At 36.6% G+C, this 26526-nt stretch overlaps 3 protein-coding genes across 6 annotated transcripts; 1 reads left to right on the top strand and 2 right to left on the bottom strand.

Annotated features, from left to right (window-relative positions):
- Positions 1–95: 95 nt before the first annotated feature.
- LOC117414130 (ubiquitin carboxyl-terminal hydrolase isozyme L5-like) lies at positions 96–10463 on the bottom strand. The gene is made up of 11 exons (XM_034023871.3): positions 10227–10463; positions 9659–9722; positions 8976–9081; positions 8307–8432; positions 7714–7775; positions 2754–2884; positions 2594–2657; positions 2117–2219; positions 1793–1906; positions 668–766; positions 96–352 (listed from the first exon to the last, which is right to left on the bottom strand). The coding sequence occupies exons 1-11, from the start codon at positions 10300–10302 to the stop codon at positions 308–310; spliced, it is 990 nt and encodes a 329-aa protein (XP_033879762.2). The 5' UTR covers positions 10303–10463; the 3' UTR covers positions 96–307.
- A 1193-nt stretch (positions 10464–11656) lies between these two features.
- Positions 11657–20069, top strand: LOC117413258 (RNA-binding protein RO60-like). 3 transcript variants are annotated; one of them, XM_059031817.1, is made up of 9 exons: positions 11657–11866; positions 12530–13136; positions 13699–13919; positions 14049–14150; positions 14386–14523; positions 14773–14889; positions 16182–16295; positions 16413–16559; positions 16903–20069. In XM_059031817.1, the coding sequence occupies exons 1-9, from the start codon at positions 11861–11863 to the stop codon at positions 17053–17055; spliced, it is 1605 nt and encodes a 534-aa protein (XP_058887800.1). In that variant the 5' UTR covers positions 11657–11860; the 3' UTR covers positions 17056–20069. The 3 variants fall into 3 exon arrangements, with proteins under 3 accessions (XP_058887800.1, XP_033878059.2, XP_058887801.1); XM_034022168.3 differs by having other exon boundaries at positions 14049–14189; XM_059031818.1 differs by lacking the exons at positions 11657–11866; positions 12530–13136 and having other exon boundaries at positions 13815–13919; positions 14023–14189.
- Positions 20070–23621: 3552 nt separating this feature from the next.
- Positions 23622–26484, bottom strand: LOC117414012 (uncharacterized). Of its 2 annotated transcripts, none has more exons than XM_034023602.3 (4): positions 26316–26484; positions 25342–25408; positions 24848–24949; positions 23622–24433 (listed from the first exon to the last, which is right to left on the bottom strand). In XM_034023602.3, the coding sequence occupies exons 1-4, from the start codon at positions 26390–26392 to the stop codon at positions 24266–24268; spliced, it is 414 nt and encodes a 137-aa protein (XP_033879493.1). In that variant the 5' UTR covers positions 26393–26484; the 3' UTR covers positions 23622–24265. The 2 variants fall into 2 exon arrangements, with proteins under 2 accessions (XP_033879493.1, XP_033879484.1); XM_034023593.3 differs by having other exon boundaries at positions 23843–24433; positions 24773–24949; positions 26316–26478.
- Between the last annotated feature and the right edge of the window lie 42 nt (positions 26485–26526).

Genomic DNA, 26526 nt, shown 5'->3' with positions numbered 1-26526 from the left:
CAATTTTTAGTCTTCCAAAGCATGTAAAAGAAGCTACAATATTTAAAAAACAACAACAACAACAATGGACTTAACAAAAATCAAGACAAACCAGCTACAAACATCTATTTATATTTGAAAACACAAAATAGACACATGTTTATTTAAACATTTCTGCATGCATGCATGTCATACACTTCATTTGTAATTTAGCAACTGTGGGTATGGATGAGCTTTCAATACGCTATGCAGATTACAGATGGCATTGAAATGTTCGATGGGTAGAAGGAGTCTTTACAGGAAGGGGGAGGCTAACAGCAGCACATGGTTACTTGGCTTCTTGGGGCTTTTTGACATTCTGTTTTTCTTTCGCCTAAAAAACAAATATAGCTGATTAAAATGTAGATAGAAATGTATAGCTTTTATAGAAGAGACAATACATTAAACACAATAAGACATTAAAACAAAACCAGAAAATTAAAGTTAGCAAGGAAATAATGCAGTCACACTACACAGTTTTTTTTATTTTTACCAACAGTGCCATCTAGTGGTGGTTCAGAATATAACATGTTCAGTGGTTCTCAATAAACAAACAGTAAACAAACCACAAACACAGTACAAATATGTTTTGTAAAGTTAGACATTTGCAGCATTAGTCTTTTGTTAACAAGTGTATGGAACAACTCACCTTTTCAACCAATGGTATTAATTGTTGGTATTCTGCCAAAGTCTTCAGTAGTTCCATAATGAAGGGAAGGTAGTTGTGCTTTCTTCTAACATTTTCAATCTTAAGTAAAACAAAAACATCAAGCTGTCAGGCAGCAAACGGTATTGGTAATTTGCAAAGTAATTAAGTGGTCATTTTTATTGAATGTCTACAATTTAAAGGATAAACAGATTTTTAAACTGTACACTTACACAAACAAATTAAATAACTCAGTCATATTTGACAAAACATGTAACACACTGTGGAAGGGTGTGGGTATTCACTGACTTGGGAGACAGAAGGTTTTAATTGAAACACCTCTCTGGTGCCCAGTTATTATTATTTTCTTTTGATTCTTTTATCATCCGCCAGATGGCGCTGGTTCTGCTATCCCCCAATACCAACGATGGTAAAGGGGTTGCACTTGCTTTATGCAGCACACGCAGGTGCTTAAAAATAATGAAAATGGCGAAAGAAAAAAAGGGTAAAAACACAATAATAAAACTACAAACAAAAGGTGCTGCTTATGCAGCGTCCCCCACTGCCGCTAAACCGGTCAGCTCGGGTCTCCAACCTACGCTCTGGTATTCACTACACACAGGGGTGGCTAAGGTTCTCCCAGCTACTTACACATGTCCCCCTCGGGTACGTAACAATTTTTTTTCTCTCTTATTTACTGTCGGCTGTTTTCCTCAGCCGTGCTTGCTTGTCCCGTTCTCTCGCTCCAGCTGCTGACGTTCTTACCTCGGTTTTCTTTACACTGGCTTCCGAACACAGTGTCACTGGGTTTCCCGTTAAGGCCACCCGAATGAATAACAGAGCGTAGTTCTTATAGGTCGAGCGACCCCCCCCCCCCCCCCTTCCACAAGGCCCACCTCTCAACCACTCAGAGGAGAGGGAAAGACAACACACCCTCACCCAACCTCTCTGTGTCACTGCCATGATTGACAGGCGGACCTTACAAGGCTCTCGACCTCCCCCTGCAGGATGGTGCATGCGCCAGATAGCCAGCACAGATCTCCCGTTACATGCACATTATGCAAACACTTTGTATGTAACTTCACTGCCTAATATAAGAACATCTGAAAGTATTTTAAGTACACTTACCTTGTATTGTTTTAATTTTTGATTCTCCTCCTCAATTAACAATTGGTATTTTGCAATTTCTGACTGAATGGAACTGAACAGGGTGCTACTGTGGTCTGTGTCCATTGGTTCTTCCTGTACATTAAAATTAGATTTAAACAAAACAAATACAACATTAACCATTGGTTCACTGACTAACATAGAAAGACATACAGTATGGATTTATTTTGACATAAAGGGTACACATCATCTACTTGAATTTGTTCTGCATATCTACTTGATGTAATGTTCTGTTGCATGCACTTACTGTGTTTGATATCTGGCAAAACATTTTATAAAACTTACCTCTGTGAGCTGACTCTGTAGTTCTGCAATCTTGCGTTCATAAACCAGCTTTCTATCTGAGACAATTGCCATCAGGTTAAATCTTATTTCTCCTTCACTGTATCTAGAGAGAAAAAACAAAAACAAATTACAGTATTCAAACAAGGGGGCAGCGAGTAATGTTATATGCCAAAAGAAACATTTCATAGGTAGAAAACATTCATTATTTCATGATTTGCATGCATTAATATACTATATACGGTGGAGTTAGTGCAGAAGGTCTTGTAAGCAAGGTTTTTTTTTTTTTAGTCCATAAATATGACATGCTACTTGGGCAGTTGCAAAACTTTACATTCCATTCACATACTCTTTGCCAATTCAAAGCAATGACCTTGTTATTCAGAAGGCAGGGTTTCAGATATATAAGTGACTAATACACAAACTGGGTCAGTCTTAACAGGCATACATCCTAGTTAGATAATATTGTGGAACATTTACTTTTGTATTCTTTTCTCTATAACTGGTCGAACTGTGCTGATCCAGTCATCTTGATTACAGACACCTGAAAACAACAACCAAAAATTACAGCATGTGATAAATACAAAAAAACAAAAAAAAACAAAACTAAACTATATATTGATAACAAAAAGAAGCTCACCCAGGTCAATCGGACCTTCACGAAGCCCATCCAGTTCATATAACCTGCTGTTAACTGGAACATAGCTCACAAAATGAAAAGCATCTTCATCTTTTGCAGTGGACTTTGTATCAAATTCAAACATCTGCTGCCTATTAAAATGCATTAAAATTGAGTATTTATTAAATTAAAATCAGTTAAATTTAGGGCTGGGACGATAGTTGATTTTTACTATCGATGCATTGTTTTCATAAAGACCCGATGCATCATTTTTTTTCATAATGCAAAAGAAACGTGTAAACAACAAGTACATATATTTTCATCAAATCTAATCACGAAAAGTAAACGTTTCTCCAGTTGAACTTAAAACTACACAATTCTAATTATTTATGTCTGTTCACACTGTCGGTGAGGTTTCCCCAAAAAGTTAATAAAACATTACAAATGTTTCTGTCTTACCTTAACCCTTAACTGCCGACGCGCTGTAATTTCGTAACTTTTGTTACGATGACAAAACACGTCATATCTCAGCCGTCCAACCAGCAATTTTGTTTTTTTAAAGTGTGGGACATAGCGATGACTACGGGGCTTGTCATGATTGCTTTGCCATTGGTTTAGGGCTAGGGTGGGCGGGACATATAATATTTTGATTACAAGGAGGAATTTCTGCCGGTGCCATTGTGACTGAGTGCACAGCAGATTCGAAGCTCTGCATCTCCAGTTTTACAATCCCAAGAGTGCTAATCTACATATCATCTAAACGGTAAGTACTTGGACTAATTAGTCATATTGTTGTTGTTTTTTTCAACTTGATATTCATTTTTTGTGCCGAGTACATCTGCAGTGTTTTTTTTTTTTTTTTCGCTGTGTCTTTTGTGAGCGCGCTTGCTTGCTGGACAGGGCTAACTTTATGCCTGCTGTAGACAAGAGTAACTACTGTACCAACATCAAGTTTTTTTTTTTGTTTTTTTTTTTAAATCTTTCTTATAGTTAGTTTCATATACGTTTTTATTTTAGACTTGTTTTTCCATTTTTTGAACTTCTTTCTCCTCAGGAGATAAGGCAAAACTAATAGGTCTATCGCATGTGATGCCCAGTTAGGTGTTTGTGTACGTCTGTGTTTTACTTTTTCTAGTCGATTCATTATTTATCTGTAGTCGTTATTATTATTTAGTTATGCATCTATTATATTAACTTATTTTTTTATTCGATGTGTAAAAGAATGAGGAATAAATCTGGTTGTTTTTTTTATTATTGTTTTAGTTTTTATTTTTACATTGTGTATGTAGGCTATGTAAAGAACAAAGACATTTAGCTGTAGTTATTATTATTTAGCCATGTATTTTATTACTAGTTTACTGTGTGTAAAGAACAGAAAACATTATTTAGCTGTAGTCACTATTATATTTAGCCATGTATTTTATTATTAGTTTGCTTTAACTTTGTGTGTGTGTATGAAGAGTCCTTATTATTAGTTTACTTTTTTATGTGTGTGAAAAAGGATGGAGGAGAATATTATTTATTATTATTGGTAGTATTATTATTAGTAATTATTATTATCATTATGAATTCGTATTTACTTAAATATTTTATGTGGGTGTGTGTAAGCAAGAAAATGGATGGAGACAATCAGCTCTGGTTCAGTCACCGAAGAGGAGGAGAGCCATGACTGAGGAGGAGATCGAGGGCATGTACACCATGCAGACTGATCTCCTTGATGAAGAGCTGCTGCAGGAGGATGAGGAGGAGAGTGATCTGGAGGAGCCCCAGCCCAGCACTTCAACTGCAGGGTAGTTTTGAAAATAAATAAATACAGCACAATATGGAAGTTTTTTTTTTGTCTTTTTTGTTTTTATTTGTAATATACTTTTTTTTTTCCAAATAAAAAAATAAACATTTTACTTGTGTGTTGTTTCTTTATTTTTATACTGAAATATAATTGTATCTCAAACAGGGCAATAGTGTTTCCAGTCTCACTTTTTGCCAAGTTTTAACCCTTGTCTGCCTTTGCCATTTCAGAGGTTGATTTTTGTAAAATACTATGCATTGCAAAACCTTATCTAGCTCTGCAACTGTACAAGATATTTCAATTCTGATTTCAGATTTTAAATCCTTGACAAATTGTGAAGCTACAATATACTCTAAGTTTTTTTATATAACACTTGGAAAGAGGTTGAAATTGACAATTTTTTTAAATATTATTTATAATTTTTCATATATCGATAATTTTTTGGGGGGTGTAGCTCATATGAGAAAAAAAAAAAAAATCACCCCACAACAAAATAAATTACAACGATGGAAAGATCTACTTAATGCCTTTATGTAGGTGTATTGGGTTTTAATTTCTGATTTAAGGTTCCAAAACTACTAGTGTTTAAACAGAAAGTGTTCATATTTATGACCGAATATGGTCATTCCCCGTAGGCAGCGTAGGGTTAAGATGTCTTGAAAGCAACCAGATTAGAGAGAAAAAAAAAATCCAACGGGGAACACAATAACTATTTACAAGTCCAAAGTAACAAAGTCTGTGCTCTCTCCAGAGCTTATTTTCTGTTTTTATTCAGAAATATTATGGCATCCACATTCTCCAGTTTCAAAGAACGGAGTTTGTTCACAAGCATCCCTGCTTTGCTGAACACACGCTCGCTCGGGACCGATGTTGCAGGGATACTTAACATGCTCTTTGCCAAGGCTGCTAGGTTGGGAAAGCGTGTCTGGTTATTTTTCCACCAAATCAGGGGATCTTCGCTGATGTTTAATGGGGTTTCAGAAGCTTAAATCGTCATATCTTGCTGGATTAAGGTTTCTTTGGAAGTAGTGTGTGTTTGTTGCCGTCTACGAAGTAACAATTCCATTGTTTGTTTGGTCTTCGTTTTCTTTTTAACATGCAAGTCTTCTGTGCTGGACTCACTAGTACAGGCACGATTTCTGTCATTTTCGAGGTTATCCTCCACCAGCCTCACTAGTTTGGAAGACAGTGCTTCAGACATGCGGGCTATGGCCTGTTCGGGTAGGAAATCCAGTTGGCGATATCGTGGGGTGAAGGAATGACACAAAAAGCAGTGTCATTCAGCTAATGTAAACAAAATCGCCGAGACAAATTACGCACTAACTTATCTCTCAAACTCTGTATAACTGGAATTAGCAGATCAGCTGAATTTGAAGAAGACGGTGTCTCCTCTTTATCAGGAACTTCAGTCAGTCTGTGTTTTATCCCTGTTGCAAGTGGGTACAAAGAACTAGCCGTAATGTTTTTCTCTGCACTCAAAAGTACTGTAGCCAGTTCGAATGCTGTAGTAGAGGTAGTATCTCAGCCATTAGCTTCCACTGCTCAGTCGTGACTTTTTGGTCAAATCTGGGTTTGACAAAACAGCAATAACTGGCCATTTTAATTCAAGAAGTTTCAAACATATAATAAAACATGTTACACCTTGTTTGTACGTCCTGTATTAACTTGAGTGGTGCTTTTTCTGTGTTCAGCATTTCTGTTTGTTTCCTATTTAAAGCACTTTTTGCTATCTCACTCTTTTTAAAATGTGCAACCAGTCTCCTTGCTGCTGCCACTAACGTTTGGACTTGTCGTACGTCCTCCAAGCTTTTCTGAATGCAGAGATTTATATTGTGCCCTGAACAGCTCACACTTGCCACACTACCAAAAAGTAACACAGCACGCTCGCTTGCACAAAGCAAAGACATTGCTCTGCACACGTTGGCCGCGTTGTCATGAAAACAAGCTATTACTTTTGTAGCCACTTCAAACTCTGTGTTTATCTGATTGATCGCTTCTGCTAAATTCACAGATGTGTGTCCCTCGTGTAATTTCCGTGTCGCTAATACTTTTGACTTGAGTTCCCAGTTTTGCTTAATGTAATGGCAGATGATTGTTAAAAACGCTTCTTGGGTCATGCTTGTCCATACATCGGTAGTGATGGACATTGAATTACACTCCTGACTTAAATCCTGGCAAAGCTTTTTCTTTACACGTTTGTGATCCAGAGTAATGAATTTGGAGATTGTCTTTCGGAGCAAGATTCGCAATCAGATTTCTAAACGCAGCTCCCTCTACTATACTAACAGGTCTGATATCTTGTGTGACAACATCCACTATCAGGCCTGTTATTTCTTTTGCTCTGATGGTTTTTGGATCAACTTTCTTTCCAAAATAAGCTGTCACTGAAAATTAATGTAATTAGGTTGCTTCCTTTTATTTTTTTATTTGTGTTCCCACTCTCGTATTTTGTCGGGTGCTGTCTTACTATATGATCCCGCAGATTGGTGGTATTGCCACAGAAGCTCATTAAAACTCCACAAACAGCGCATTTTACCTTTCCATTTTGTTCTTTTGTAAAAAAACTTCCAAACGTCCGACGCATTATTTAAAATTAAATTACACTGACAATTTAATTAGCAAATGCAGCCTACCTCTAGTCTCTTCTATAGGTTTTCTTTGTTTTGTCACGGTTATTACTGAAAAAATACATGCTGCGTAGCGGGCGGGAAGGTTTTTTTTATTATTATTACTATTATTTCAAGGAACGGCAAGGAATAAGAGTGTAGATTTAAATTTTGCCGGTCCTAATAAAAAATGGTCCTATTAATGAACTGATAGATGCGTGTTTTTTTTTCAGCCATCGATGGTTATTCCAACGATTGCATCGATGCATTGTCCCAGCCCTAGTTAAATTACTTAAGCCAGTTGCATGGCTTGATTTTGTCCTCATTTGTTCAGACAGTTTACAGGCCCCTGTCAAAACATATGTTTCCAGAGGCATGGAGATAAAATGGACATTGGGATACAATTATTTGTATTCAAAATTGAACAAATAATGGCTTGTATCATCTATGCATAATAGGTTAAGGATGTGATTTACAGTGCCAGACAATTATTTATTGTGGCTAAAGTATGAAAAAGTGATATTTCTTTAAATAGTTCACTCTAACAATTTCACAATCATATATAACACATTTCTAAATGTTTTACCTTGCAAAGCTGTTGTGGACTTGTCGAATCACTTCAGAATTGCTTAGTGCCAGGCCTTTCATCTGTTAGTTTTTTGTTGTTGTTTTGTTTTTTTAAAAAGAAGAAATTATATTCATTACTTTTTTGGTTGCTTTGATAGAAAATAAACTAATAACATCTGACAAATGAGTCAAGAAGTCTTGGTCAATGTATGTAACAAAAAAAAAAAAAAAACACACACACACACACACACACACATAGGTGGGAAAGGCAGAAATGACTAAATCCACAATTGCTATTCAAATTGTACTACAGGTCATTTCAAACATGGGGACATTAGCATTACAACCTTGTCCTTGCATGGTTTTCTAATCTCATAATACAGTAATTGTATATCTCTGCAACGTAACCAAAGGTGTATCTTTTAATCCTATTAATATCAGGCTTACTTAAAATAGCAAGTGTTTTACTTCAGAGATTAAATCATTTGTAAAACTAAAATTAAACAACCTCCTACAACAATTGTTCAGATACAGTATCAAAAAGAAAACGAAAAGAACCAAAGTTAAATACTATACATTCAAACACAAAAGTACAACATAAACTGTACTTACGGTAGCATCAAAACTTTGTGAGAATTCCTTGAATTCAGTCAATGTTTCACCAAGCTGCATGTCAGAATGGTGGCAGTTCAATAATACACTCACTATAGCTTGGGTCGCACATGCATTATTAATGACCTAAAAACCAAAAAGGAAAGCATTACACATGCTGAACCACCTGCCTTAACAATATCAATAGCCTATTAACAGCATGCATTCATTGTGACTTCCTCCAGTTCCTAAACCCATACTTGAAACTGACTTGCAAATGCAGAAGCAGGAATTTATTTAATGAATAACTAGAGAGTAAGCCAGTGTAGGAGGAGATCTCATTACTTACTAAATATTGACCAGTCATTGGTCAGCTGCAGCTACAAAATATGAACAGCTGGGGGTAGCTTGACACCCTGCTTTAATAATTTACATTAACTGTTTTTGGTGGACAACCCTTTAAAAACACTTAATTTATACAATTTTTTTTTCATCATCTATGTCAGACCCCACAAAGACTTGAACTATTTTAATTTATGGCAAAAAAAAAAAAAATGCTCAATGCTTTTCAATATATCAGATAAGGTAAGTAGACAAGACCAGTGTTTCAGAGATGTGGACATAAACCACGTGTCTGTTTTTATTTCACTGCAAAGTCTAAAAGTTTATTTAAAATGTGACTGCAAATACCTGCTTAGCAAAGAAGAGGTGATCAAGTCTTGAATCCTGGACAATGGACCCCGCAGGTTCCTCCCCTGGCTGCCATTTGAAAAGGAAAATCAATCCATGGACTGGTCTGGAAAAGAACAAGTAGCAAAAGAAAAAATAATAAATCACTCTCTCCCATATATGCACTGTCACAAGAAGGGAAAAGTGATCATCAATATTCATAATCCCACAAAGAATCAGACCTTTTTATGGAATCCATCTTCACTTGACACCTAATGGTTATAATACTGTGCCAATATAATAACACTATTGGAAATCTGCTATTTGCAACAGTAATGCGTTATTTTGGTAGAATATTTATTAAGCATTCATTTGTTCCTTCTGTGTGTGTGTGTGTATATTATATATATATATATATATATTATATATATATATATATATATATATATATATATATATATATATATATATATATATATATTAAATGGTAAATGCATCTTTCTTCTTTTTGTCTTTGGCTACTCTTTAAAAACTGCATTTAAAATAAATTAATCAATGGTCATTGTTTTCTACTGCTTCAAAATACCACTATGCAGTGCTACAAAATAACCAGCTAGATAATCATACTATTAAAGTAAGGTTTGGTAAATGTACACAAAATACAAAATGTATCTGTCCAATGTCCATTTGTCTGGAAAACCCACTTCAGTTTTTCAAAGTTTTCTGCTTCCATGCTCCATATTTCTTCAACTTGGGATCCCTTACAACCTAAAAATTGTATAGGAAAAAAAAAAAAAAACAACAAAAAAAAAAAAAACGTCACATAACTGCCACCCCAAAAGGCGACCGCAAATTAAAACAGCGTGGCAAACAGGAAGACTGTAATTAGGTTACATTGAGTACACATAACAGCAATGTTCAACAATCATTACAGCTACGATTGCTATTATTATTATTATTTTATTATTATTTTTTTTTTTATCTTGATAACTCTGGAGCGAAAACAATTACTTTGCTGCGCCTGCATGCAGGGCCCAATGTAAAAATGCACCAGTCTAAGGAACTTTGAGTCGGCTGCGGTTCATGACTTGGCGAAATTTAAAGCTCATAAAGTACACATAATAAATAAATAAGTAATTTATTTCTATTTGGATACTGTATTTACACAAATAACAAGTACCCAAAATCAGAAAGACAGCACAAGCACAGCACGTTATAGACGTCCTGTTTACACTAAAAGCATGCCTATGATATGATAAATGTAGCTCATACCAAACCCTTTAATGAGTTCAGTGAATACTCCAGGGTCACTCTCCATTAGACACCATTCTCCCGCGCTTCCAGACATTTTGTTGAGAATTATTATTTTTATTTTATTTTGTAAATGATGGTTAGAAACAATTTAAATATGATCAACGTATTCGCTGTCTAGCTTTTCACTGCAGCTGCCTGCAAAAAAAATGGAAACTCCGCCCCTTTCCCGACAGCCACTGCAAGAAGCAGCTGCCTAACACTTCCCATCTCTATGGTAACAATATATAACATAACATTAGCTAGTCCAGAGGAAGGTTGAATGTAGTCGAATGCAAACATATTAGGTAGGTCTAACATACTGCATTTTAAACAAAATGAGTGTCTAGACGCCAGCATAGACTCCTTCTTAAGACAAACAGGTGACTGTCACCTGAGGTTTGGATTTGAAGAGGGAGAATTACTACTGGCGATGTAGACGGAAAACAATGAAATATGTATTAACAATGTTTGATACACGGGTGAAATTTTTCAAAAAGTGATGGAGTACATTCACACCATTATTGCTTAACAATAAAAAGCCTAAAACAACATGACATTTTTAATTATTAAGATTTATTTACCAAGCGATTGCTTTTATATACCTGTTGCAGTTTTTTTTTTTTTTTTTTTTTTAAGAACATAAGAACATAAGAAAGTTTACAAACGAGAGGAGGTCATTCAGCCCATCTTGCTCGTTTGGTTGTTAGTAGCTTATTGATCCCAGAATCTCATCAAGCAGCTTCTTGAAGGATCGCAGGGTGTCAGCTTCAACAACATTACTGGGGAGTTGGTTCCAGACCCTCACAATTAACTTAGGTGACTGTTTATTTTATAGACCCCTCATTTGTTGGATTATTGTTAATGTTAATTTGTCAAAGCAATAGACCTATATTTAAAAAAATGGATCCTACCTAACTTATTATGTGCATTTAAAAACAAAGCAGAAACACGACCCTATAGTTAAACTAGAATACAATGATTATGCAAAAACGGAGAGGAACAGATTAATTAGACTGTTCGGATTTAGACGAATAAGCACTTGCTTTGCACTGGCAGTTCTTATTCTAATTAGAATATAACGTTAAATAATGTTTAATGTAAGATGAACAGTGCAGATAAACAAATAACCAACTTATTTTATGTATTTAATTGTGTCAAATGAAGTTGTGGTAGTGAAACCTATGCTGCCATAAATATGTTAAACCTTAGTTTAGTTATAGCTTTACCATAAATATGTAACACTGAAATATTTGTGTAACACGTACAAGGATGCTAGATTAACCATGGCATAGATCTGATTTTAAAAAAAAGCTTCCAGAAATGTACACTATTCTGCCGTTTTTGGACTGTCGTTTTACTTATAAAAAATTCAATCACGTGGGGAGACGGAATTTACAAAGGACACTGAGACCATGGGTCGACGTTGGTGGTCCTTACAGACAACGCGTCAAATTAGAAGAAATTGCACATGCGCAGATTTGTCTGTTGAGCCTTATTTTTCGTTGATACTTAATAGCTTCACAACGGCTTGTTTTTTTTTAATCGGAGGCCAATAAGAAACAAATATATACATATTACCACAGTGAACATACACAGCATCGATTCTGAACAATATGGAGGTAAGTAACCGTGTTTTTACATTTCAGTGGCACATATACACTAATAGGTCGATTGAACAGGTGAATGGTTCATTAAATACTACATTACATCTTTGTTGTGGTACAACAAAGGACGTATGAGGGGTCTTACGTGTTTACTGATGTACGCAGTGTTGGGCTATTGCATTGTCAAAGGATGGGAGTGTAGTAGTCGAGAGCAGTGAGTGCTGCTGAGTAACGGATTTGTTCATAAACAGACACCACATTTTTCCTTGGTTACACAATGCGTTGCGTTTAGCTAAAGTGGTTGTTTAATTCTCGTATTAATATCTGTTTCTAGATTGTTTGGATACATATGTAAAAAGAAAATCCGCCAAATGATTGTGTCTAAATGCATTTATCTTGGTTTAAATATTATTGTACTGATATAGACTGTAAATGTTATATGGAGAGACAATTATTATAAAGAACAATAGTCCAGATATATCAATGGATTCATCTTTTTTTCTTATCTTCTAAATTAGACTTCTAAATTACTTGTTATTAGTTGTAACATTTTAGTTATATAAAAAAAAAATAGATAGTGGAGGTCTGTCTGGCACACTTTTTCCCTCCAAGATAATGCTCTCGTAACATCTAATTTCCAGTGTGGCACAGTAATACTGTAATGTATTGTTTTGATAGGTGGAAGAAGTTGAGCAAATGGAGGCCACAGGAGAAACAGTTCCCCAGTCACTGCCCCTGAATGAGCAACAGGTCCTAAACTCTGCAGGTGGATTTACCTGGGAGGTGAATGACATGACACGCCTGCGTCGCTTTTTGTGCTATGGCTCAGAAGGTGGGACATATTACATCAAAGAGCAGCAGCTGACATTGGAAAATGCATTGGTTTTAATGAGACTGATAGAGGATGGCAGGGGTGTCGAAGTGGTTCAAGAAATCAAAACATTTAGTCTTGAAGGGAGAGCAGCAAGAGCAAACCCTGCCCTGTTTGCTCTTGCCGTTTGCTCGCAGCACTCGGATATCAAAACCAAGCAGGCCGCCTTCAAAGCCGTGGGGGAGGTTTGTCAGCTTCCCACCCACCTGTTTACTTTCATCCAGTTTAAAAAGGACCTCAAGGAAGGCATGAAGTGTGGTATGTGGGGCCGAGCCCTGAGGAAAGCAGTGGCAGACTGGTATAATGAGAAAGATGCCATGTATTTGGCAATGGCTGTCACAAAATATAAGCAAAGGAATGGCTGGTCGCACAAGGATCTCCTGAGACTGTCACACATGAAACCTGCAAATGAAGGTAAAGAGCAAAAAATTGTATTGGGACTGTGTATATGTTTTATAGTTTTTGTTTAAATATGATTTTCATACAGGAAGTTGTAAAGCTTGTAAAACATAACTTTAACCAAGGCATACCACACAGATCTTTGGCTAACGTTTAGGGGGCTCAAACATTGTCTATCCTAAAAAAGACAAATTATATAAGTGACACACCAACTCCATAGCAATGTTCTACCCCCATAGAAATTGTGCAGGTTTTTCAATTTTATAATTCAATAAATGCACAGAATTAATAAAGTGTTGCAACCATGTTTTTTTTTTTTATCCAAACATTTAGTCTGCTAAATATTTAGCAGCTGCCAAGGCAGTTTATTATCATAAGTTTCTAAATATATATTAATTCTGGTGAATTAAAAGGGAAACCTCCTCCTGATAGGTTCTACAGTTGGACAGTGGTGTTTCAGAAAAACAGAAGGATTAAAAAGGGTTAAACAGGCATGTGGTATTAATTGGAATTAGGCATATCCTTTGAACCCGACTATCTGCACAATTTAATTAATAATCATTTATGTTGTGTTAAGGGCTTGCAGTGGTCGCTAAATACATTACAAAAGGTTGGAAGGCGGTCCAGACAGTGTATAACGAGAAGGAGAATTCAGACTGCATCCGAAAGGTTCTGCAATACTTGGAAGCTGTGGACAAAGTGAAACACACCACTGATGAGTTAGAAGTAATTCATTTGATAGAGGAACACAAGCTGGTCAGAGAACAGTTACTCACCAGCCACCTAAAATCTAAAGAGGTATGTTGTACTGTAATGGAGTATTAATTTTAGTAACTGAGGTATATTTCATATTTCTACTTTTTTCCCCTCATCATATTTTATTTATCATTTCTACTTCTAGTATTTTAAAAATACTATACTTTATAGGTGTGGAAGACTTTGCTGAAGGAAATGCCGCTAATTGCGATGATGAGAAATCTAGGAAAGATGACGGCAGACATGGTTCTAACAACAGGAGAAGTTGCCATGGTGTGTGAGAAACTCCAGAATGAAAACATTTTAAAGAAGGTCAGAACTGGTACCATCTCTTTGTATGTGATTGCATAGATGAGGAGGGACTGAAAGTTAACTCATTCAATTCCTGGCTCATTTTGAGACTTACAAAAGCTGCCAGTTAGTTAGACCTGATTTTGAGATGTGCACGTCTACTGGCATGCCAAATAGGTTAGAAAGAGATTTAAACCGCTTCATGTTTATTTTCCAGGCACAAATTCATCCTTTCAATGTCTTAATGGCTTTAGAGACCTACAAAAAAGGCAGTGGAAACCAAGGCAAGCTGACATGGAACCCAGATAAAGACATCCTTGAGGCACTGGACAGTGCATTCTACACAAGTTTCAAGGTTGGAACAGGGGAGTGAGGGGTGCTATTTAAACTATATTTTAAAAACCCAACTGTATAAATGGGTAATTGTATGTAAAAATAATGTGATATCTTATAACAATTGTAAGTCGCCCGGGGCGTCTGCTAAGAAATAAATAATAAATAATAATATAGCCTAGGGGTTGTTATGTTGAAATCTGCATTTCTTGATGAGACTAAGTGATGATAATTAGAGTACAGGGTTAATGACAATCACTCTTTTCCTCAGAATGTGGAGCCCACAGAGAAGCGGTTGGTCTTGGCTGTTGATGTCAGTGACTCAATGAACAGCCCTGTTTTAGGGAGTTCTGTTACTGCCGCCACGGCGGCTGCAGTTATGACTATGGTAAGCCAATACCAATTAACAAGACAGAAGACTTGTATAGGTTATAGCTTTTAGTTTGTATATGACATACACCTGACAAAATGGGACCTTTTAATATTAATTTAGAAATATGCAGCCTTCCATTTGACGCCTTATCCTGCAAATGAATTTATAACCATTTCAATAGAAAACATAAACTTAAGCTTTTGACACATTTTCATCCTCTCCTTGAGCAGTATATTGTATAAAAAGCATTAAAACAAATGAACATTGAATGTATTGGAGCTCTCTTCCATCGCGCGACGTCCTGGCGTTGACTCGCTCTGTAGTCACACATAGTATTCTATTGAGCGAATGTCCCATTCCTATATTATTTAGCCATTGTTTTGTTATGGCCGCCCTTTGTTGGTTTACAGCAGGGGTGGGCAATTCCGGTCCTGGAGGGCCGGTGTCCCTCCTGGCTTTTGTTCTTACTGTGCCCTAAATTACTTAATAGGACCAATTATTACCAATTATTAGTGTAATTAAGTAATTTAGAGCACCGTTGGAACAAAAGCCAGGAGGGACACCGGCCCTCCAGGACCGGAATTGCCCACCCCTGGTTTAAAGGCTTAGGCACACAAAATTACTTTTTGTTACTGTTTTTCCTTTTGTTATTTTTATACCCGAACGCTTTGCATTCTGACATTATTCACCCTGCCGGTGTTCACTGGTGTGGGTGGCTGTCAACGATATGACGTAACAGCGGTGCCAGAAAGGTTCCAGTATGGCGGCGGCCTGCATTTCCAGCTGACCCAGAAAGCTGACAAAAAATTGAAATACTGGCCAAACGCTTGGCTTTTTAACAAAACTGGCGCAGCGAGACGCATTTGTTATGTATACAGAGCATTTAGATAGCCTTGTTATTTTGAGTACAGTTCCCCTTTAAGCCTGTAAACAGCCAGTAGTGCTACCCTATTAAATTGCCATCTGGGCACTCCCTCACCTATAAATACACTTTAATTGATTATAATTGTTGGAAAGTGAAAGGAAGTCCCTCTGCTTTGACTAAAAGACACACCTACCTGTATGGGCAATTTGCTTAAATTAGTCGGAATACCATATAAACAATATGAATGGGTGGTGAAATTGTCTCATAGTTTGATTAACTGGCACTTTTTCTTGCTGCAGCTACAATCTGGCCTCCCATCAGGTCTTGTTTGAGGTAGTTGTAGAATATGGAGGTGAATTAAGTTACTAGCTGTTCACGAACAGTTGATAAGATACTGTAGGAAAGAGTTTGTTAATTTATTTATTTATTTATTTTTACTCAGGTTTTTGCACGCACAGAGAAGGACTCACACATTGGGGTTTTTTCACACTCCATGGTCCCTTGTCCAGTCACTGCAGACATGACTCTTGCACAAGTTGTGAAAGAATTTGAAAAGGTATGGACCATCTAGTGAAATCTGTTTTATTAAAGTGGGTTATTAATATATGTATAAAATACTTGCAAAAATAGTTTGATGTTTTGTTTAGTTGGTTTACTTATCTACCTAATTTAGATTACTATGGGGGCCACTGACTGTGCCCTTCCCATGCTGTGGGCCCTGGAGACCAACACTGTTGCTGATGTTTTTATTGTTTTCACTGACAATGAGACCTGGCTTGGGGACATTCACCCAGCAGAAGCACTGAGGAAATACAGAAATGTAAGTTGATGACTATTTATTTTACACTGCATTAAAATAATTACCAGTCTTGATTTGAAAGCTATGTTATAATGCTTCAGTCTGTCCTGATAAGTCTGTACTGCATGTAAAGTTTGCTGACATCACAGGATACAAGCAATGTGATAAGATAAAAACCTAAAAGTACATTTTATTGTAACTTATTTCAAAAGGAGGCTGATTGAGTAAGATCAGTATCATCCTTTAATTGCAGTTTTCCACTTGTATATGCACCAAAACACCTTGTGCAGCACAAATCTAGCCAGTAATTTATTGTTTAAAGCATCACTCAGTTCCTGTTTTGTTTAAACCTTTTTGTTTCTAGAAAATGGGAATTTTCTCAAAGTTAATTGTCTGTGGGATGACTTCAGATGGCTTCACCATCGCAGACCCTCAGGACCGAGGGATGCTGGATATCTGTGGCTTTGACTCAGGAGCGTTGGAAGTCATCCAGAATTTTGTTATGGATATGATTTAAATGAACCACACAAACTGAACCACAATGAAGAATAGCAAATTGCACACAGCTGCAATATCAATGGAAAGTAGAAATGCATTTTGAGGAGACATCAGCATGTACTGATATACCAGCCCAACACTAAACTAACCATTAAGGTTTAACCCCTTTGCTGCATGATGTATAAAAATCATTAGAGAGGCAATTTCATTTGTCCAGTTGTTGTGTCCAGCAGACTAGACAACACCATTGATTTAATAATACAATGAAAGTCAAACTGAACATGAAAATAATTTAAGCACACACATTTTAGAACTACTGAAACTAAATACCCATTAAAGGTTCAGTGTACAGGGCAAGGTGCAGCATAGGTTTAGCAAGAATTGTTCTTCAGCACATTTTGTTATGATTTTGAATTATGGTATAAGATTATCATACAAGTCATGAGACATTAACAAAATCTTATTAACTAAGAATACATTATATTGCTAATGCATACAGTTTTATATACAGTAACTATATGAGTAAATTGCTCATAAGCCACGTTTTATAGTTTTGAAGCAGTGCATGCTATTTATTGTATTGTTTTTATTTTAGATTTTTCTCTTTTATGGGATCATTTAGGTAATATACCAATTTAGTAATGTCCAATTATTTTTAGGCTTGGCCCACCGCTACCACCCCTGCGTTGACTCGGGAGGGGCGAAGACGAACACACTCTGTCCTCCGAAGCGTGTGCCGTCAGCCGCCCGTTTCTTTACACACTGCAGACTCACCATGCAGCCACCCAGAGCTACAGCGTTGGAGGACAACGCAGCCCTGGGCAGCTTGCAGGCAAGCCCGCAGGCGCCTGGCCAGACCACAGGGGTCGCTGGTGCACGGTGAGCCGAGGACACCCTGGCCGACCTAGCTCTTCCTCCCCCCGGACGGCGCTTGGGAGCTCCTGTCTTCGGTTGGCAAAGGAATAGCCTGACTCGAACTGGCAACATCCAGACTATAGGGCGCAACCTGCACTCCACGTGGAGCGCCTTTACTGGATGTGCCACTTGGGAGCCCCTGGTAATATACAGACGTGCTCAAATTTGTTGGTACCCCTCCACAAAAAACGAAGAATGCACAATTTTCTCTGAAATAACTTGAAACTGACAAAAGTAATTGGCATCCACCATTGTTTATTCCATATTTAATAGAAATCAGACTTTGCTTTTGATTTTTTATTCAACATAATATTCTAAATAATAAAACAAACGAAAATGGCATGGACAAAAATGATGGGACTGCTAACCTAATATTTTGTTGCACAACCTTTAGAGGCAATCACTGCAATCAAACGTTTTCTGTAGCTCTCAATGAGACTTCTGCACCTGTTAACAGGTAGTTTGGCCCACTCTTCCTGAGCAAACTGCTCCAGCTGTCTCAGGTTTGATGGGTGCCTTCTCCAGACTGCAAGTTTCAGCTCTTTCCATAGATGTTCGATAGGATTCAGATCAGGACTCATAGAAGGCCACTTCAGAATAGTCCGATGTTTTGTTCATATCCATTCTTGGGTGCTTTTAGCTGCGTGTTTTGGGTCATTATCCTGTTGGAGGACCCATGACCTGCGACTGAGACAGAGCTTTCTGACACTGGGCAGTACGTTTCGCTCCAGAATGATTTGAGTCTTGAGATTTAATTGTGCCCTGCACAGATTCAAGGCACCCTGTGTCAGGCGCAGCAAATTAGCCCCAAAACATTACCGAGCCTCCTCCATGTTTCACTGTAGGTATGGTGTTCTTTTCTTTGGAAGCTTCATTTTTTCGTCTGTGAACATAGAGCTGATGTGACTTGCCAAAAAGCTCCAGTTTGACTCATCTGTCCAAAGGACATTCTTCCAGAAGCATTGTGGCTTGTCAATATGCATTTTAGCAAATTCCAGTCTGGCTTTTTTATGTTTTTCTGTCAAAAGTGGAGTCCTCCTGGGTCTTCTTCCATGGAGTCCACTTTCGCTCAAAAAGTGACGGATGGTGCGATCAGAAACTGATGTACCTTCACCTTGGAGTTCAGCTTATATCTCTTTGGCAGTTATCCTTGGTTCTTTTTCTACCATTCGCACTATCCTTCTGTTCAATCTGGGGTTGATTTTCCTCTTGCGACCAGGGAGGTTGGCTACAGTTCCATGGACCTTAAACTTCTTAATAATATTTGCAACTGTTGTCACAGGAACATCAAGCTGCTTGGAGATGGTCTTGTAGCCTTTACCTTTACCATGCTTGTCTTTTATTTTCTTTCTGATGTCCTCAGACAACTCTCTCCTTTGCTTTCTCTGGTCCATGTTCAGTGTGGTGCACACAATGATACCAAACAGCACAGTGACTACTTTTCTCCATTTAAATAGGCTGAATGACTGATTACAAGATTGGAGACGTGTGATACTAATTAAAGAAACTAATTAGTTAAAAAATATCACTATAATCCAATTATTTATTATCTTTTCTAAGGGGTACCAACAAATGTGTCCAGGCCATTTTAGAATATCTTTGTAGAATAAGCAATAATTCATCTCTTTTCACAGCTTCTTTGCTTTATTCTATGACATACCAAAGGCATGCAAGTATACATGATAAAATAGCTTTTAATTTCATCACTTTTCAGGAGGAATGAAGCATTATTTCAATGAGCTGTAAGGGTACCAACAAATTTGAGCACGTCTGTACATTTTAGACAAAGTTAGACGTGCTTGAGGAATTAGACAAGAGTTTGGAAAGAAACAAGGTTACATTGATCTTAAGAAAAGGACAAATGAAAGATACTAGCTGCGTGCATTTTGTAAATGCTTAGTTTGTTTTTTAACATTTTATTATATTAAAATGCAGGTAACATTAATTGAATGTAAACTTTAGGATTAAGCACACTTCTATAGCACTAATGTAACTTTAAAATATGGTTTTTGGTCTAAATATATTTATACTAATAAACAGTTAATAAATAATGTACAACATGTACCCCCTAGAAAGTAAAACCTGATTCAGAAATATTAAAGACCAGTCAACTGTGAAGTGATTTTAAGGGTTGTTTCATAAACTGTTATGGTTTTTGGAAGAAAACAGTTAATCTTGATAAGTTTTGAGGGGAACATTAAAGTATAAGGCTTTCTTGCAAGATGGGTGCTTACAGTTCTGTTTTGTAGAAAATTTTGGTAAATGAAGCATGGTTACTTAGATTAAGGTAGCTATAGATCTCAAGTTACATTTTATAAATAGTGTGTACAGTATATGCCTACAGAGGTAGAAGAGCAGACAAAAAAATACTGTAGCTGATTGTGTACTAAGTATAAATGTGATGGCTAAGAACTCAAGACCTCTGATTGAGCCTTTTGTACATCTAAAATACTAGATACCAATTAAGACCAAGGGGCCATTGCACAATAGGTAAATTACTGTAAATGAGAAGGTGCAATAATATGTAGGTGCTGCTTACACAGTGCATTGCAGGAGAATAAAACATCCCACCTTGTAGCATTTCCTTTAATAAATTCAGTTTTATAGCAGTAATTACACAGTAAGTACATTAATAGAGATTGTAAAGCATGTTAAAAGGGTTTGAGGGTGCAATGTTAATAGTGAATTTGCAAAGTAGGAAGTAAATGAGAACATGGGGATTACAAAACAAGTTGTAAAAGGGACTTGAAACAAACTGAAAGGGACATTTTAAAACAAGTTAAAACCATTTAATTTTTGTAAAGGAGTTTATCAACACAAGTCAGGGACAAGCACATAAGTAACGAGAGAAACTACTGGGTACATGCATTAACACACTTTATATAAAGCTTTTGGGGGCATTTGTTGGTAAAGTATTTAGGTTATTAAATGTAAATTATACAATTCTTAGACACTGGGGCCCAATTAGGTTGACTAGCAAATAACATTTTAGGAAAATAATCACACATGTAACAAAGAGAATGTAGCAAATGCATTACTTTGATTTACTTTAGACATCTGATATTCTCCACAACCAATTTCCCTAAAACTCATAGTGATTTTCTGTGTGATCATATATTTAGGACATGAACATTTCAGGTTAACGATTTCCATTAGACTGTTTTGATCTTACAGCCACCTGAACTAAGCTGTTACCTGCTTTTACGAGTCAGTACACCATTTTATATATATATATATATATATATATATATATATATATATATATATATATATATATATAGTGACAGAGGCAGCACTGTTGTTTTCTATATTTTGCCTAATATGTAAATATAATTAGTTTCTAAAATGTTATTTTACACACAACTTATAACAGTATTGTTTGTTCTATGTTGGAGCACAATTTAGTTAAACTCACAGGAAATGTATATTTCCTTGTTTTATCAAGAAACTTCCATTAATGTAAAACCCCATTTAACATCTCTCTTGGTGATCATTTTTGATAAAATAATAATTCAGTTATAAAGGCAGTCTTTTCATTTTCATTTAAAGTAGGAGGCTAGAAATCCCAAGTAGAAGGCAGGCGGGTATGGGGGTCCTCCCCCAGCGCTGGTGTAAGTGGCAATACCCCCCACCGAAAACGAATTCCAGGGTTTTGCAGGGGTCTAAAATCCTGCATATCCTGGGCCTAAATATGTGCCTTAATAGGGACCCAAAATTCAAAATAAGTGTATAACTTTGTTCATTTTTTTATTATTTTAGGCGTTGCGATTTAAAGAGCAAGTAAGTTACTTGTGTCTATGAAAAGTAATTACAAAATAATGTATTTATATTAGAATTTTAAAACCACAAACTTGTCTTAGCACACAGTACATTTCAAAGTAAGTAAAGTCCACATATTTAAGCAAACTCTGTTTCATTTTGCAATAATTGCACAGAAAAAAGTGGTGAAAGACACACACCAATGAAACAGAAATTATATTTGAGGCACAAAAACAAACAATATCACATTATATAGAATACAGAACAGGTAAGCCATAAGCTGTATTTTGGTTTCTATTTTTTTCATGTATTCAATTTCTTCCTTTGCATTTTATAAAAAAAAAAAAAAAAGACACATTAAGTTTCTAAAAATATTCATGGCACCAACCAGTCCTTACATTTATTTTTAGTCTTCCAAGATACATACTTTCCCATGTCGCTGTTTCTCTGTTTTCATTTACAAATGAACTGTAATGCACATTGTATATATATATATATATATATATATATATATATATATATTGTGCCTTGCAAAAGTATTCAGACCCCTGACCAATTCTCTCATATTACTGAATTACAAATGGTACACTGAAATTTCGTTCTGTTTGATATTTTATTTTAAAACACTGAAACTCAAAATCAATTATTGTAAGGTGACATTGGTTTTATGTTGGGAAATATTTTTAAGAAAAATAAAAAACTCAAATATCTTGCTTGCATAAGTATTCAACCCCAGATGAAAGAAATTGCCCTAACGAAGACACAATTACCTTACCATTGGCCTCCACCTGTGAACCATTAAAGTTGCTGTCACATTTTCTGGATAAAAACCCCACTGTTGAAGGATCATTGGTCAGGCTGTGAATATGAAGGAAAATGAAGGCCAAAGAGCATTCTACAGAAGTTAGAGATAAAGTAATACAAATGCATAGATTAGGGAAAGGGTACAAAATAATATCCAAGTGTTTGGGTATCCCAGTGAGCACTGTTGGATCAATAATCAGGAAGTGGAAGTGGCATCACACCACCCAGGCACTGCCAAGAAAAGGCCGTCCCTCAAAACTCAGCGCTCAAACAAGAAGGAGACTTGTGAGAGAAGCCACAGAGAGGCCAACAATCACTTTGAAGGAGCTACAGAGTTCAGTGGCTGGGAGTGGAGTAATGGTGCACCAGTCAACCATATCAAGAGCTCTGCATAACACTGGCCTGTATGGGGGGGTAGCAAGAAAGAAGCCGTTACTCAAAAAGTACCATCTGAAAGCACGTCTGGAGTTTGCCAGAAAGCATGAGAGTGACCCAGCTGCGATGTGGGAAAAGGTTTTGTGGTCAGATGAGACCAAGATAGAGCTTTTTGGCCAAAACTCAAAGCGCTATGTGTGGCGCAAACCTAACACTGCCCATGCCTCAAGACACACCATCCCTACAGTGAAGTATGGTGTTGGCAGTATCATGCTGTGGGGATGCTTCTCATCAGCAGAGACTGGGCATCTTGTTAAAACTGAAGGAAGAATGGATGGAGCAAAATACAGGGAAATACTGCAAGAGAACCTGCTTCAGTCCGCTAAAAAACTGAAGCTTGGGAGGAAATTCACCTTTCAGCAGGACAATGATCCCAAGCACAAGGCCAAAGCAACATTGGAGTGGCTCAAGAACAAAAAGATGAATGTCCTACACTGGCCCAGTCAAAGTCCTGATCTCAATCCCATTGAGAATCTGTGGCACTATTTGAAAATTGCGGTCCACAAGCGTCGTCTGAACAACCTGAAGCAAATCTGCCAAGAACAATGGGCCAAAAACACTCCGACACTGTGTGCAAAGCTGGTACATACTTACCCCAAAAGACTTAAAGCTGTTATTGCAGCGAAAGATGGCTCTACCAAATATTAATGTGTGGGGGTTGAATACTTATGCAAGCAAGATATTTCAGTTTTTTATTTTTCTTAAAAATATTTCCCAACATAAAACCAATGTCACCTTACAATAATTGATTTTGAGTTTCAGTGTTTTAAAATAAAATATCAAACAGAACGAAATTTCAATGTACCATTTGTAATTCAGTAATATGAGAGAATTGGTCAGGGGTCTGAATACTTTTGCAAGGCACTGTAGATATACATATATACACACATGTATATATATATATATATATATATATATATATATATATATATATATATATATATATAAGCAATAGCAGCTGCGCTAATTTAATTTAACTGTAATCATTGTTACAGTAACTTAAAGTGGTAGATGGATTATGGAATGGCCTTCAAGCTCTACTTTAAAGATGGCTCAGATGTCAGAGCAGTAGTGAATCAGGCATGATCATGCATAGGCATGATTTATCTGGGTTGAATGCCACAACATGACAGTCACCAAATTCTTCACTCTACATAATCACTAAAATTCTCAACTAAACTGGTTGGAAATAAGATGTCTGATAATTTAAAAACAAACAAATACAGTACAAACACATGCAGCCTGCTTGTACCAGTATGAATAATACAGAAGCTCTGCTCATTGCCAGTCCAAAGAGATTATATTTCCAGGGCCCATTATAAGTTATAGGAGGCAGGCTGAGCCCCACTTGAGTCGTCCATTCCACTTCCCTCACAGCACGGGGCACACTGCTCTACCAATGGCAACAGCTTGCCTCTTTGATGAAGTTCTTTTGTTTCTGAACCGCCGCCAATACATGTACCATTTACAAACACTCTTGGAACCTAGGCAAACAAAAAATACACATAATTTAGATTAGCACTGATATAGAACTGTTTGTGTGTGTTTTCGATTGCAATTTAGTAAATTATGTACCCACCTAAATGACAAGCAAATCCAGTAAAAAGAGTTCATACAGTACACAACTTTATAATCCACAATACCAGTCTGAATACTGGGTATCAAATGAATATAGTAATTAGTAATTACTCAGAACACTAATGTAAGTTGCTTCTTGGAAATATCATTCAAATAAAGTAGTTTTGTTTCTCTGAGAAAATTAGCTTTTATATTTGAACTTGCATTATAGAAACCGGGCCAAGTTGGTGTTAAATGAACCTCACCGTCTTCGCCCCGGTCATTTCACCCAAAGTGTCCTGAAGTTGTTTTCCTCCTTCATGCTGATCTAATTCGATTACCTTATACGGGGTGCCGATTTCGTTAAACACGTTTTTAGCCAATCGACAAGAAGGGCATGTGGTTTTGGAGAATATCACAATGCAGTTACGTGAAACCACTTCCTGAAAAAAAGGAAACATTACATTTCAAATACCACCACACCCTCACATAAACTAGAAATTGAGAAATCTAACAAATTACAGAATACTAGAATCGCCTTTATTTACACAGCAACTTGCAGCACTAGGTGGTGCAAGCAGGGATTTGGTGACTGAAATGAATCAATCATTTAAGTCAGTGATCCTGTTGTTGATTACTGGCCTACCCAGGACATGTGAAAACAACATTAAATCTCAACTGAAATTTTGTTTGAAAATATTTTTTCCACAATACATATACCTACACCAATCCTCCTTGTTTATAAAAAAATGGGAAAATGTCCAGCATGGAACAACATTGTTTGACGTCAAATAGTAATTCCAGTTGTTTCTGTTTTTGACTGATGTAAACATACCTGAACAAAGCTGGCAGATGCTGTATTGGAGAAGGAACCTGATGGACTGGATGTAAAGTTTCCCATCCTGTAAAGAAAGGAAAAGAAAATATCGCCAGATAATCTTTTGGTATATTTCAATAATATGCACTAAATTGGAACAAAATATCAATTTACGGATTCCGACAGCTTTCAATAGTTCTGATAACCCACTGTGGTTATACAGTTGTAACTAGTAATACGTTTCAGACTGAAACAATACCTTCCCCCATGCAATGTATATCAATGCATCATCTTTTAACAGTTGACACAGCTGCTGAGGGCTTGTCAGCGTAGGTGTACTGGCTTTAATACAGTGAAGAGAAATAAAAACAACGGTCCAGCTGCAATCCATTACTTTCAGCTTCGCCATCCACTGCTTATATTAGAACAAGTTAAATCTCTAATCTCTGACCATAGGAACCAACACATACCTCGCAAACAAGCTTCTTCAAGAAATGTTACTTAACACGTTAAGCTTTGCCTCATGGTCATATTAAGTAAGTTAAAGGAGTTTGATAAAGCTAAGAACACTCTTAAGTTAAAGTCAGTTTCAGCACATTATCTGAGTGACAGCAGTTTAACATGGTCTCCAACTTCCAAGCTCTTTTAAATATATTGTTCGTATTGTTTATTTAAAGAATCCGCTTTGGAAAAGCTAGTATGACGTCAACGTCGTGAATTTAGTGAGTGTATGTGTAATGTATTGAATAGAAAATTAATATTCCCCTAGTGACCTTCACAGCTAAATTAAAAATGAACGTACATGGTACGGACGTAGGGTACACAGATTTAATCAGACCGAGAAATAAAGGGCATCTGCCGGACACACACAGTCCAAAGCCTATTAGTAACTTCAAAATATCCACTAATACAATTATTCTGCAAATGCAATTAACATTGTATTAAAAAAAAAAAAAAAAAAAAACGACGAGCCATGTTAACAGCAACATTACCTGGATTTGTAAATTCGATTACTTAACCTGTTAAACAAACCCCTTGTGTTACTAATGACAGATCTACAGGCGAACATTATAAAAACAGGTAGCCAACAATCTCAGCAACAGTAACCGAGGTTTGAAAACACAAACCGGAAACACGTGCTGAACTGCACTTAAATGTTGTCTAAGCCGTCGACCCCAAACATACAAAAGTTGCCTCATGAAC

The sequence above is a fragment of the Acipenser ruthenus genome, chromosome 10 (genome assembly GCF_902713425.1).
Source record: "Acipenser ruthenus chromosome 10, fAciRut3.2 maternal haplotype, whole genome shotgun sequence".
Taxonomy (NCBI): Eukaryota; Metazoa; Chordata; class Actinopteri; order Acipenseriformes; family Acipenseridae; genus Acipenser; species Acipenser ruthenus.
The sequence above is the reverse complement of the archived record's forward strand: the minus strand, read 5'-3'. Positions and strand labels throughout refer to the sequence as shown.

Coding starts and splice junctions, on each gene's coding strand:
- LOC117414012 (XM_034023593.3), bottom strand. CDS start 26,392: ATGTTCGCCTGTAGATCTGTCATTAGTAACACAAGGGGTTTGTTTAAC. Junction 24,950..25,341: donor CATCTGCCAGCTTTGTTCAG/GTATGTTTACAT, acceptor CCTTTTTTTCAG/GAAGTGGTTTCACGTAACTG. Junction 24,434..24,772: donor AAATGACCGGGGCGAAGACG/GTGAGGTTCATT, acceptor TTGTTTGCCTAG/GTTCCAAGAGTGTTTGTAAA.
- LOC117414130 (XM_034023871.3), bottom strand. CDS start 10,302: ATGTCTGGAAGCGCGGGAGAATGGTGTCTAATGGAGAGTGACCCTGGA. Junction 9,082..9,658: donor GAAAACTTTGAAAAACTGAA/GTGGGTTTTCCA, acceptor GTTCTTTTCCAG/ACCAGTCCATGGATTGATTT. Junction 767..1,792: donor AAAAATTAAAACAATACAAG/GTAAGTGTACTT, acceptor GTTTTACTTAAG/ATTGAAAATGTTAGAAGAAA.
- LOC117413258 (XM_034022168.3), top strand. Junction 14,190..14,385: donor ATGAAAACATTTTAAAGAAG/GTCAGAACTGGT, acceptor TTTATTTTCCAG/GCACAAATTCATCCTTTCAA. Junction 14,524..14,772: donor CATTCTACACAAGTTTCAAG/GTTGGAACAGGG, acceptor TCTTTTCCTCAG/AATGTGGAGCCCACAGAGAA.